Source organism: Agrilus planipennis, unplaced genomic scaffold (genome assembly GCF_000699045.2).
Source record: "Agrilus planipennis isolate EAB-ADULT unplaced genomic scaffold, Apla_2.0 scaffold107, whole genome shotgun sequence".
Lineage (NCBI taxonomy): Eukaryota > Metazoa > Arthropoda > Insecta > Coleoptera > Buprestidae > Agrilus > Agrilus planipennis.
Genome location: NW_020438869.1, coordinates 766,865 through 778,291, shown reverse-complemented (window position 1 = coordinate 778,291; position 11,427 = coordinate 766,865). Strand labels below are relative to the sequence as shown.

General features: G+C 36.0%; 1 protein-coding gene and 1 long non-coding RNA gene across 2 annotated transcripts in view; both read left to right on the top strand.

Moving 5' to 3' along the window:
* Positions 1 to 1,249: 1,249 nt before the first annotated feature.
* On the top strand, positions 1,250 to 7,720 carry LOC108735559 (heparan sulfate 2-O-sulfotransferase pipe). The gene is made up of 5 exons (XM_018467561.1): positions 1,250 to 1,325; positions 4,892 to 5,169; positions 5,888 to 6,044; positions 6,113 to 6,392; positions 7,421 to 7,720. The coding sequence occupies exons 1-5, from the start codon at positions 1,296 to 1,298 to the stop codon at positions 7,591 to 7,593; spliced, it is 918 nt and encodes a 305-aa protein (XP_018323063.1). The 5' UTR covers positions 1,250 to 1,295; the 3' UTR covers positions 7,594 to 7,720.
* Positions 7,721 to 8,915: 1,195 nt separating this feature from the next.
* LOC108735544 overlaps positions 8,916 to 11,427 on the top strand; it is a 34,147-nt gene continuing 31,635 nt past the window's right edge. Inside the window, exon 1 of the long non-coding RNA XR_003231541.1 lies at positions 8,916 to 9,060. This is a non-coding gene — a long non-coding RNA (uncharacterized LOC108735544). The remainder of the gene's footprint in view (positions 9,061 to 11,427) is intronic.

Genomic DNA, 11,427 nt, shown 5'->3' with positions numbered 1-11,427 from the left:
ATGTATTGATGACGTCATTGTTTAGTTAGGTAGATGTACGACAGACTCGAGTTTGTTTAATGCCCCTGCCCGCCGAAGGCGGGCTGATACATTAGAATAATGTTAGGAAGATATGTTTTAGGACAAACGATGTTTGGCGGGAACAGCTGACGGAAGGCTGAAGCCAGGGCCGTACCTNATTAGCGTTGACGGACGAATTTCATTATATTATCTAGCTTTTTTTTACCGAAATTTCCTTACCTGGAGATTCTTATAACGAGAAAAAGCTGTTTAAACAAAAAAATCAATTGCCGGAAGAAAAGAACTTTTTTCTTTAGTTATTCGCAAACATATCAAGAAATTTTATGAAAGTTGAATAAAAATCCCTTTTTCCGTAAGCTGGCTGTAAATTTCCTGTCTGATTAGCTTCCCTAAGTCTAGCAACGCTGACCAAAAATCGAATGTGTTAGTGGATATCTCTTTTCTTCTAACTTACTGCTTACAGATAGAGAGAATAAGAGAGCTGACGAGAGTAAATTCGATTAGATTGTCATTTGATGAATACGGTGGCGGTTTTAAGTTCGCGGAAGGTAACAATCGCTGGGAGCTAGATTAGGACTGTAGGGTGGGTGCGCCAAAATTTCTGCAGGGCAGCCATTGCAACACGTCTCTTGTGAACAGGCGCGTTGTCATATAGAGGGACACCTTTGATCAATTTTCCGCATCTTTTTTTTTTTAATGCTTTCTTTAACCGCTCTAGGATTGAAACATAACATATTCCGGTTATGGAGACGCCTTTATCTTTATAATCGATCAGTAGGATCTCTTCTGAGTCCCAAAAGACTGTCGCCATGATTTTCCCAGCCGACTGTGACACCTTAAACTTCTTATACTTATGTATAAGTAAACCCCACACGATATTATAATAAATGGGAGTCGTATACCCAACTATAGGTATTTTAAATAATATTCCTTCATGTCAGAATTTTTAAAATGTTCTAATGTAACTAAAAATACGTACACAACTGTATTCCAGAGAAAGTTCCTTTTTTTAAATGGAGATACTGAGTTAGATAAAAAAAATGAAACTTCCGCGTGTATATCTCTTGAACAGAAGAATGATGAAGAACGCGCCGTCCCTAAAACAATTACAGTTGCTTATCAACCGGAAATTGCCGATCATAGGAAATTAGAAAACCAAAAGATTTAAGGAATTGAGATTTAGAAAGGAAGATAAATTCAAGTCCGTTTAATTAACTTAATTATCTTTTATTCCAGGAGACAGTGCACCGTCACATCTAACTGGCGGCAGAGCAATGATGAAGATCCTACAAAGCACAGGAGAGGTAATTACTGTTTCAGTTTCCTGTACACGAGTCACATGTCGTTTTATTCTTCTCACGGCACAGTTAAAAAGATACAATTACCTGAGAATTAATTAAATGAAATTTGTTCTTTAGAATTTTGAAAAGAAAAGGTTGACTTAATTTCAGGGAAACTTTATTGGCAATTTTTGTTTCATTTACCTAGTTATTATCAAAACAAGTCATGTAAAACGCAACTGTAGAAACAAGATTGCAAAAGAAGATTAATTAAACATTTACATGGACCACAGACATGGGAATTGGAAAGTGTAATTCACCCGACCCACACGTTCGCTATTCGACAAGTCCAGAGCACATATTCCCCGAATATCAAGTGTGGAAAAGCCGCTTGTCATGAATGTTCGGTATTCGTCATTTCCCGCTTTGAATTGGCCTTTTGTGCCGAATCAAAGAAACGAATATTCGGCTATTATGATAGTTTGCATCCGCTCCACACATTCGGATATGGGGCCTTAAAAAACCTTTTAAGTATTTCATTCTCTTTGGCTACTTATGCCGGATTACGCCGGAGGGTAGAGCGGAAGCCCTTCTTCAGTCTTCATTTAGAAATCGTAGGGAAGGTGGTTTTTGAATGGAGAAAGATGAGATGGACGAAATGAAGACACAAGAGAGTGGTCCAAACAAATTACTGAAAGATTTGGACCAAGGTAGATGGACTCGGAATCGAATCGATCCGATCTATGATCAGTTCCAGGCCCCTTGTTCGTCGAAAAGCAGTCTGTCTCTGTGAGGATACCAACACCTTCAGTGACAATCCTCAGGGTTATAGGTCTTCTGGGTAGTCGCCCTCTATTCTCATGTCCAAGACAAAGTTCTGGCTTAGTTTTGTACATGGGGCGGGTTAACAAAGTTGAGGGTAGCCTGCCCCATTGAATGGGGTTACGAAGTGAAGTGTATAGGACAGAGTAGCTATATGTGGATGGAGTATATAGTCTGAGCCATTAGAGGGGGGCTGCACATTTTAGGGTGAAAACAGAATATAAGGGGCGAAAAGCAAAGGAACTCGGGCTAGCCAGGAGGCTGAAGGGTGTCCGGAGGTAGCACGTATATAGCGGAAAGGATGTCGAGGTGTTCCAGAGTAGCTGATGATTGCCACCGGATTTTCTATACTGGTATCTCGAAGACGGGAGTATTCGGGAGTCTAGCTTCTGCTCCTCTTCCACTAATTGGTATCGGATTCGAGGGGGCAGTTCGTTGATAGCCTGAATGCTGGATTGGAAGGCTGTGCAGCGAGACGCTCTGTTTTTAGTCCTCGAGTTGAACGCTTCAGGGTTTGAACAGACCTGAACCTAGGGAGTTACTCACCTTGTTAACTCTAAGGAACTGCGGTGACTTCCTGGAAACAATCCGTCTGACGAAAGGAAACCGGAGGAAGTCGTTCATTGTATCCTGGTGCAACTGTGTTGGTTTGACATATAGATAAGCCTTGTCAGTTCATACGCCGCACGTGAAATACTCTTCATTAGTTGCTCTTTATTATAATTTTGACAACAAAATGATGGTTTGTCTTTGTAATACACGTAAACGTGGAATAACATTTCCATTTAATGATGTTTGTACTACAAAATTTAATGTGTATTTTTTTTTAATAATACAGTCGCAAACGTCTTATTCTATTGCAGTCATAGCCAATTGAATAAACCTATTTTATCTGTCATGGTTGGTTGCAGATCATTTTCTTTGCAATTTGAGAAACTTTTTTCAGCGGTAGTAGCAACTGTTACCGGTAATAAAGATTTCTACCGGTAATACTGATGTATGGCCTGGTTATTATCAAAATAAAGATTTAACAATTGTAATTTTCGGAATTGCCATCGACCTTTTGGAAGTTTTGGAATGAGCTAGACGCAATAGTGCAATGATTAAATAGCATCGTAGGACGCTTTTATCAGTTTTGTGCCATTTATCGGTTAGATATCTGTGAAAATTGATTAAAAAGCGTATTTCAATTATAGAGAAAACAACACAATGTAATGTATTGTCCTCATTGAACGATTGAGATTCCAATAAATTATTATCTTACATTTATCGACTCTCTACTGTAGATTTTGCTGCGTTTTGTCACATTTTAAAACAGACCGCCTTCGCTAAACAATTTCTTCGGTAATTTCACCCACTATGCCTTTTCAAGTTCCAATAGAAAAATGAAAGTAATGCTTATAACTCACAACGGCTAGGACGTGTGTATTTAAAATGAAATGCACGCATGCAGTACCACGAGAAATCCAAGATTTGGCCAATTCGACAGTTAAGTTTATTGTAAGCTGAAAGAAAGCTATTGTACTTACAAATTCCGTACATATTGAAAAAGTAGGATATCCTTGATCTAAACCGAACTCATTGGTTATTCTATGCCCATTTGACCTTAAAGTTCGCGGAATGGGGGGTAAGAAGTGGAAATAAAAGTACGAACTTATTTTTCCTTTCCAATATATTCACCTGCTGTAACTTACGTATAGGTACCTTCGAAAAAAAATGTTTTGTCTTTGTCTGAAAAATACGCTGAAACTGCATCTTTCACTTTTTCGTCTCTTGAAAATTTCTTCTCATGAATACTATTTTTCAAGTTTGGGACTAGGTAATAATCGCTGCGAGTTAGGTCAAGACTGTAGGGTAACAAAATTTCGATGTCCACCTTCTACAGGGCAGTCATCGCAACATGGATCTTGTGAACTGCCATCTTCTGCTGCCTTTAGTCATGTCAAGATGATCGTGAATAATTTTAAAAATAGTTGTATCTGGTACTCCTACTATTTCTGCAAACTATTTCTTCTTAAGTCCGTAAGTCGTCTTCAAGTGAGTCCTTGCCTTGCTTAAACAGGGTATGCCACTTGTAAACCATGGTTTTACCTAGGCAACAGTCCCCGTAAACGGTGACATCTCTTCCAGTATGGTTTGAACTGATTTTCCTTGCTTGGTAACGAACTTTATAACAGCGAGGGACTCGATTTTCTCTATATTTCACAATTTGTTCTCGATTGACTTGTTTCGTCAGCGATAGTTCAAAGACTACTGATCTAATTACGATAAAACTTGGTACTTATACTAATAATGAGTTATTTAATTCGTAATGCTTCAAGTAAGTACCCTGACTAATGACCAACCTTCCCATCCTGCGAACCTAAAAACGCACCCTCTTACAATTTGATGTTTGAGTAATTTTAGACAAATTGGATTTATAAGCGGTGACTCTATTGACATGAAATTTTGTTATTAAGAAAACACTACTTGGCTATTTTTAAGAAGTCGTAAAGCTCATGGGTACTATATGTTTTTAATTATATACTTACAAAGGGTGGCTATTTTATTTTTAAAAAAATGCAGTCATATATATGTAATCCTCTTCAAAGTTAATAGTTCATTCCGTACTCTGTCTTCCTCTTTCTTTGGATATATTCAAAATTTATTTATTTTGCTTGAACCGGGTCCAAGGCTGCAGCCAATATAGACGTTGACGAAATCCATCTATGTATGAACAGTTTTAAGTCATTGAAAGTCATTGGTAACATATGGGCTTCAATTTTCAGATGACAAGTCTTTTACCGTCCCAGATTAACAACACCAGAAATGCCCAACAGGATATAGTGTTTTTTAATAGGGTTCCAAAAGTGGGATCTCAGATGTTTATGGAACTCATCAAACGACTGAGTATTCGAAATGATTTCGGTTTCAACCAAGACAGAGTGCAAAGGGTGGAAACCATAAGGATGGACACTGAAGATCAAGCAAGATTGGCAGCTTTGGTTTCTATCTATACTCCACCTGGAGTGTATATTAAACATGTTTGCTTCACAAATTTTAGCGAGTAAGTTAATATTCTATTCCGTTTAAAATTGTACTTGGATGCAAAAGGTTTGATTTGATTTATAGCATTATATTGATTTTTGAAAGAGCGAATATAACGATAGGAGACGAAAGATTAGAAAACGTGGCTGATTTTAGATACCTAGGAAGTCAGATAAGTTAGGAAGTAGAAGATAGCGCAGCGTCGAGTCTCCTTCAATAAAAAAAAGTCAACTTCTCTGCTTGCGAACGGTTAATTTAGAAATTAGAAGTTTGTTAAAGGTGTATGTGTGAAGCGCGGCGCTGTACGTGTGCGAAACGTGGACGGTGGGCGCGGTGGAAAAGAAAAGGTTAGAAGTGTTCTAAATGTGATGTTACAGGCGAATGATGAGGATACCGTGGATAGAGAAGGTTAGAAATGAAGAGGTATTAGAAATAATAGTTGAACAGACGACTTTATGGAAGTCAATAAGAAATAGACGAGATAGGTTGGTAGGACACCTTCTCATGTATTGAGGTCTAGTCAGAAACATATTAGAGGCAGAAACGGGAGTTAGGAGGGGTAGAAGCAGACCTAGATTAGATTACTGTTCGCAAATAGTTAAGGATGTGGGCTGTTCTAGTTTCAGGGAAATGCAAAGATTAGCTCAGGATAGGAAAGATTGAATGTGTGTGTCCAACCAGTCTTTGGACTGACGATCTGGTGTCCTGAATTGGAATCTAAATGATTTTTGTTTTAGGTTCGGTTTTCCGGAACCGATTTACATAAACATTGTAAGAGATCCTATTGAACGTGTTATTTCTTGGTATTATTATGTTAGAGCTCCATGGTATTATGTGGAAAGAAAATTAGCTTTCCCGGATATTCCTCTTCCTGATCCAAAGTGGCTGAAGAAGGTTTGTACTTTTATTGTAACATTCGATTTGTAAATATGTACTAACTTTTAATTGTTGTTATGTTTAAGGATTTCGAGACATGCGTTTTGTCCGGTGACAGAGAATGCAAATACATAAAAGGAGAAACGCGAGAAGGAATAGGAGATCATAGAAGACAGTCGATGTTCTTCTGTGGACATGCCGATGAATGTACGCCATTTAACACAAGGGGTGCATTGGAAAGAGCCAAAATGGCGGTCGAGAGGCACTATGCTGTCGTGGGAGTTTTGGAAGATTTGAATAAAACTTTAACAGTTTTTGAAAATTATATTCCTCGATTTTTTGAAGGAGCTTCTGACGTTTATTGGAGTGAGTATTAATGATACTGTTTGATAAATATATAGCACTTACTATATTGCTAATATAAGATTGCGTGAACGCCATCAACGTGGTCCGTACAAATCAATCCAATCACATCTGTTTATCAAATATGATATAAGTTATGCCAGAAAATTGTGAGCGCCATAACCTAGAGGTGTAGACTATTACTTAGCATCCTGGAGGACGCCGGTTCGATTCCGGGTACATCTGCCTCGGTCCAAGTTTTCCTGTAGTTTTCTTGGATCACTTAGGCAAATGCTGAGGCAGTAATATTCAACAGATAATCTTTCATTCTCTTCTGTCTTCATTTCGTCCGTTTCATCTTTCTCACCCGAACCACCACCCACTCATTCTCACGATTCCTGAAAGGAAGCTGAAGAGGGCCTTCCGGCGTAGTCCGGGGAGACTGCCCGCTCACTAGCATTAGTGGCTAAAGGGAATGAAACACCCGAAAGTTCTTTTAAGTTTTTTGTATGTTAAATCGTTTACACTCCAGTCATGATCTATCTCATAATATAGTTATGACATACGCTTCAAATGTCGTAGCCAGTCAGCCCCTCGCCGGACCTAGCGTCTACAAAAGACCCTTATTTGCCTGTACTGGCTAATCAGGGAAATGGTTGAATTAATTTCGATAAAATATTACAGACACAAAGATAAATTGTCATGAGTGATCTAAGGTACCATTTGTTTTTTTTCATGACTTTTACCAATCGATCTGCATACTGCTTGCTGTTTCTATTGCGCTCTTCAGAGTGTAACATATTTCTACGATGGGGTGACTGTTAGACTTGAGTCCTAGGGCTTTCCCCGTGTCTACGCCATTGTACGTTTCGGTTTATTTGCCTTTTGTGTTATAATAAATGCCAGTATGAAAGAGCGTGCCTTAAGTCGTTGAATAATTTGTTTATACGTAATCTTATAAAAATGCGATAATAAGAATGGTACACAATAATGCGATACGTATTTTTTGAATAATTCTAAGAAATTTTGGTACAAAAGATTTGTTGTTACAGATGAGATAAACAAATATCATACAATTAACAAAAATACATTCAAGCCACCAGTTAGTGAAGAAGTTAAAGATATCGTAAGAAGAAATTTCACAATGGAAATTGAATTTTACGAATTTTGTAAACAACGATTACATAAGCAATATGCAGCTTTAAGACTTCCAGAGATTCCGTAGGGTGTATAACAAAAAAAAAAACAATAAAATAAACTGAAGTGTATAAAAAAATATAATTTTGTACTATTACAGACGAGAAAATACACACTATAACTGTTTCTCGAATAATAATAAGTTCTAGAATATGCTCGACGTGTATATATTATTTTGCGACTTAATTGTGATTTATAATATTTATTGTATCAAATTGTACCCTATTGTAATCAGCACTTTTGTGATAGTGTTTATATTGTCTTATTTACAACATAAGAAAATTTTTTAGCTTTATTTTGGTTATATTATATTTCTTGATTTAATAAAAGATAGTAAATAAATTACATGTACTTGTACTAGATAACAGTAGATATCTAAACAAAGATTATTTAATTAGCAATTACCTACTAACTTCATTTGTTTAATAAACAAAATATGTTCGACGTATTCAGCACTGGATTTATATAAGAATATTTGGGACAGGTGCCCAGGACCTTCTTAGAATTATCCAAATATCTTTTTCTATTATCTTGAGGGATTAATGTGGCTAAATCATTAATCACGCCCTCTCGCCACTTGTGTCTGAGAATAGTGATCATCCTAAGTCCTTCCTCTCATTATCCTGTCCTCTTATTTTCCTAACTCATTTCTTTCCATATCCTCATATTATTATCACATCAATTCCTCACATATCTATCATATTTTAATGTTATATCAAGTGGTAAGACCTCATTAGGCAAAGAAACACCAAAACTATGAAAAAATCGACAATGCACACCGGAAAATTTTGGTGGCACGTAACTCAAAACAGCTGGATACCTATGACACTTTTTCCGGTAAAAAATATAAAATGTATCAGCACATTTACAATCATCATCATTAAAGTGTCGTCAGTTCTGAGACTGGCCGGATACACACTTCCACTCATTCCTAACCTAAGCTTACTTTCGCTTTTCCTTAGAGCTAGAACATCCCTCATCCCTAACAATTTGTGGACAGTAATCTAATCTAAGGCTACCCTCTACTCCTCTTAACTCCTTCTGTTTTTAACATGCCTCTAACTGGCTCTTCATGCCTTAGAAGGTGTCTTACCACCCTATCTCATCCATTTACAATAGCGAGTAAAAATTTTGCAAACATTTTCCTTTTAGTAGATAGTATAAATTTTCTAAATTACCATTACCTACTGTAATAGTCGGGTCCAAAACTCATTTGTTCCTATTGACCTCCGATGATTAAAGCCGGAGTCGAGCGCATGAGCCCAGCCTTCATCTGTTGTTATCATACGACCAAGCACGCGATGTAGAAAAATTTAAAAAGATAAGTTAAGTGTTAGTGTAATGTTCGTCGCGAGCAGTGGGTTTACTGTTTTTTAATTAATGTGTACAGTTTTACTGAAAAACTATACAAATTATACTTTTCTGTATACCTAATGAATTAAATATGTTAATTGGGATACTCGGAACCCTGCAGTTGCAGATCAAAATTAATAAGGTAAGTTACTTTTTGACTTTGACTTTAACATTGAATGATTATTAGTTGGTGTTACTTTTGGTTTACATTTAAATAAAAGGTAAATTAGGTACATAAGCTAAACGTATTTCCTGTTTAGTAAACAGAAATCCTTAGCAAGGAACCACTAGGAATCACTAGTAGTGTATATCAGTAGCAGCGTTTATTACGTAGATGATGGTTTAATACTTTCAGCCAACTGTTATGATTCATTTGTGCTGAAACAAGTACTTTAGCAATTATCGTTAGTATTTTAAAGACCTTTTATGTTAACTACCTAGTGACAAAATGCAGCTACAAAATGTTAACCTTCCTTACAGTAGATATGTCCTTAACTAAATTGGTTTAGAATAACAATACTTTTAGAATTTGTAAGATACTAATTTTATTTCCTTCTACAAAACGAAACTTATCTCGTAATTGGCCAGTGATATTTGGAGGTTGTCCAAATTCCTGTTAAAACACCGTGGAAAATATATTAATTCAAGTTTTGATTTAATAGACTTTGGCACCATTATCTGTCTAAATCGGCGAACTTCACACGCTTGGGATTGTGAATTTTTCGGTAATACTTGCTGTTGTATAATTCCACTTTCTTCTTATTTGTATTTACACACGTAAGGTTTTTATCATTACCATAAGATCGTCAGCCCTAAAACTGGTTGGACACGCACCTCCACTCCTTCCTATCCTGAGCTAACCTTCGCATTTCCCTAAAACTAGAACAACCCACATCCTTAACTATTTGCGAACAGTAATCTAGTCCAGGTCTACCGCTACTCCTTTAACTCCCGTTTCTGCCTCTAATGTGTCTCTGACTTGACCTTCATGCCTGAGAAGGTGTCCTACTAACCTATCTCGCCTATTTCTTATTGACTTCAATGGAGTCCTCTGTTCTCGTATTCTTTCTAATACCTCTTCATTTCTAACATTCTCTATCCACGCTATCCTCATAATTCGTCTGTAACACCACATTTCGAATATTTCTAACCCCTTCTTTTCTGCTGCGCTTACCGTCTGTTTCGCACCCGTACAACGCCGTGCTCCAAACATCACCTTTCACAAACTTTTTCGAATTTCCAAGTTAACCGTTCGCGAGCATAGAAGTGACTTCTTTTTATTGAAGGCGACTCGACCCGCGTTATCCTCTGCTTTATATCCTTACTACTCCTTCCGTCCTGACTTGTCTGACTTCCTAGATACCTACATAAAATCAGCCACTTCTTCTAATCATGCGTCTCCTATTTTTACATTCGCTTTTCCCTACTTTTTCTTCTCTTGCATACCATTTTTTTGTTTTCCTTTTATTTATTTTCATATAATTATCATAGGTAATCTTTGGGAAAATATTACATTGAATGAAAAATACAAATTTTCACTTTGAAGAAGAGCTTTTTTGGAATTTCTTATTTGAAAGCTTACGAAAACTATGTTTATTTAAGAAAATTGAGAGAAAAAGTTTTTATCTCGCAGATTAACAGTTCCAATTCCAAGATGTTTTCAAGTAATAAACATATTATTTATTAGATAAAATTTTATTAAACTCACCGTTGTGGATACAAATTAAGTAGATACATATTATTTACAACTTAAAAGTAATGGTGCAGGTAAAAAGTATATTTTTATTCATGTACTTGTCTAATTTACATATCAGTCAATACACTGTAGATTAAAATAATTATACTAGGTATATACATTTTGGCAATTGGTAAAAGGTAATCGATTTAGTACCTATCTACCAAATATTTATTTAATATGGAAACAATAGAAAATTAAGAATACAATTATAATAATTGGAATTATTACATTTATATACAGGATAGTATCAAAGGTTTGTGATGATGAATCATTAATTTGATAATTCTGGATTTGAGACAATGAGAATTGATCAGAAAAAAAGATGTAAATTAATATTCAAAACTTTTAACTTTTTTTAAATGTATTGTCAAGCTATCGGGTTTTCAATAAATTCAGGAATTTTTCAGATTTGATATACGCTCGATTTTTCTGTATTATTTGGAAATTTTACCATTCCATATAGTAACACAAGAAAATCAAATTACTTTGTACGTTTTGAGAATGGTTTTATGATAAAGTATACCTACATCTTTTTATTGTCGATTTCTAATATTCTGGAATCAGTGTAACAAACATCAAAGAGGAAAAAGAAAAATAAAAGTAAACTAAAATGTGATTTTTAAAGGTACTACAGATTAAGGGCAAAGACACCCCCTCCCTTGTGTTTCTGTTATTATTAGGTTGAAAATGAAAATGTAAATCGATTTACCAACGTTTCACCAATTGATTGGGGAATTTCTCAAGGTAATTTTAAAATAACTTTTTAATTAT